Below are 2108 nucleotides of genomic sequence, written 5' to 3'. Positions count from 1 at the left end.
CCCTGGACCTACTTCTGAGGGTGGCATTTGCTTGGAGGCGCGGAGGACTGACTGCCCGCCAGGGGCAGGACCTGGAAAGCGCCTGGGAACGCAGTGCCGTCGGGGTGGGAGGCGAGGGCGCAGTCTGAGCTAGTAAGTTCCGAGGCCCCTGCAAGTGCCTTGGTTGTTTCTCCCAGGTACCCGGGGCTCTGTTCCATAGCCACTCCGTGTCCCCAGCCTTCCTTGGTGCAAACCTCTGACTCTGTTTCTTAGGATTCCCCCTCCTCCTTGGAAAAGCTGGCAAGACTTACCCCAGGTGTCAGCCCTGAGAAGTCTGGACCTGCAGTCTCTGGGGACAGCGCTGGCAGACCTGAGATCAGAGCGGCCTGCTGGCCCGATGGCCCCCATGCTCTTGCCATGGCTCACAGGACTGGGGACTGGAATGGTCTTCCTGCACTTTGTGCAGAAACTCCTGTTCCCGTACTTCTGGGACGACTTCTGTTTCCTGCTCAAGGTGGTGCTCAATGGATTTCGAGTAAAGAGATACCAACAGAGAGGGGAGCTGGTCACGGTGCTGGATAAATTCCTGATCCAGGCTGAAAGGCATCCGCGGAAACCTTTCATCATATACGAAGGAGACACCTACACCTACCAGGATGTGGACAGAAGGAGCAGCAGGGTGGCCCATGTCTTCCTGAACCATTCCTCTCTAAAGAAGGGGGACACCGTGGCTCTGCTGATGAGCAACGAGCCGGACTTCGTTCACGTGTGGTTCGGCCTGGCCAAGCTGGGCTGCGTGGTGGCCTTCCTCAACTCCAACATCCGCTCAGCCTCCCTCCTGAGTTGCATCCGCACCTGCGGGCCCAAGGCCCTCGTGGTGGGCGCAGGTAGAGTAAGGGTGTGGTCTGCTTGTGCAGAATGGTGCCTGCTTGCTTTCCTGGCCGTCTTTTTCTTTAAAATAGTTCATAACTGGTATTTCGTGTGTGTGATCAACTCTGCTTATTAAGAGCACAAAAGAGTTTTGCAGTTCATGAAAGTTAGCTTATCACCTGTCTCCCTTTTCAAGCACTTTTTTGTAGATTTATAAATATCAAGACAGCGTCAGGAAACTTTTATGAATTCTCTGCTTCCTACCATTTGGGAGAAGGGCAATTTTGCTGCTCTTGGTACTTGTAGTGAGTGCAAAGTCACAGAGAGAGAGAACTCGTTCCGTTCTAAATTTTATGAGCTCTGACAAAATGTTTGAGGAGTAGGAAGGTTATCTTGCCTCCATTGTCAAATACCTATGTACTTACGTTATCAAAGACGACTATTTTTGCAGAACAGAAATTTTCTAATCAGAAGTGCCTGAATTCCTATCTTGGTGTTTACTCTTCTTTCATAGGACCTGCAAGTTGGGATTCGCCCTAGCAAGGTAGGGCTCTCGCCTGCGAGTCAGTGGGCGAGCTCTGGGCAGAGTCTGGGCCTCTTTTTCTTTCTTTTTTTTTGCAGTTTTTGGTCGGGGCTGGGTTTGAAAGTGCCGCCTCTGGTGCCCTACTCCTTTGAGCCACAGGCACCACCCTCTCGGCCTCTTCTCTCTTTCCCTGTCCCCATCTGTACTTCATTCTCTTTCATTAAGTTCCACCTTTCCTTCCCCCACCTTGGTACTAGGATATCTTTGGATACAAATATTTATAGTAAACTATGAAGAAGACTCCTTGATTTGGTGCCAGATTAACAAAGAAGCTAGGAAGGTGGGTAGCTGAACAATATGGGATTGAAATGTGAAAAATTATATTTATTTGGGATAATTGAAATGGTTAATGTAGATTCTTTGCACATGGGAGCAGAAAGGTGCCGGAAGAGGAGAGTCTATGGAAGGGCCTTAGTGAGGATATTTAGATTAATAGCTACTGGGTAATACCTCAGATGGAGTCTTTAGAGTCACAGAGTGGTATGGGAAAGTACACTTATCCAATGGTGCGATATCTAAAGCACAGAGCTTTTCAGGTAAACTTTGTCACGTAGTGTTTGCTTAACACACAAAAACGAGTTGGGAAATATACAGAAAAAAAGGCTAGCCCGTCAAGGCTGTTCTTCTCCTGGTACTTAGTGTCTTTCCAGCTCAACGTGGGGCCTGAGAAAGTGGC

The 2108-nt window shown here is 49.3% G+C and overlaps 1 protein-coding gene across 1 annotated transcript in view; it reads left to right on the top strand.

The window, feature by feature from the left end:
- The first annotated feature begins 385 nt into the window (after window positions 1-385).
- The window catches only part of SLC27A6 (solute carrier family 27 member 6), a 45716-nt gene continuing 43993 nt past the window's right edge, over window positions 386-2108 (top strand). Inside the window, exon 1 of the mRNA XM_003782225.1 lies at window positions 386-866. Within this exon, the coding sequence (XP_003782273.1) occupies window positions 386-866 (481 nt within the window). The remainder of the gene's footprint in view (window positions 867-2108) is intronic.

Source organism: Otolemur garnettii, unplaced genomic scaffold (genome assembly GCF_000181295.1).
Source record: "Otolemur garnettii isolate 467f Iridium unplaced genomic scaffold, OtoGar3 scaffold00003, whole genome shotgun sequence".
NCBI lineage: Eukaryota > Metazoa > Chordata > Mammalia > Primates > Galagidae > Otolemur > Otolemur garnettii.
The sequence above is the reverse complement of the archived record's forward strand: the minus strand, read 5'-3'. Positions and strand labels throughout refer to the sequence as shown.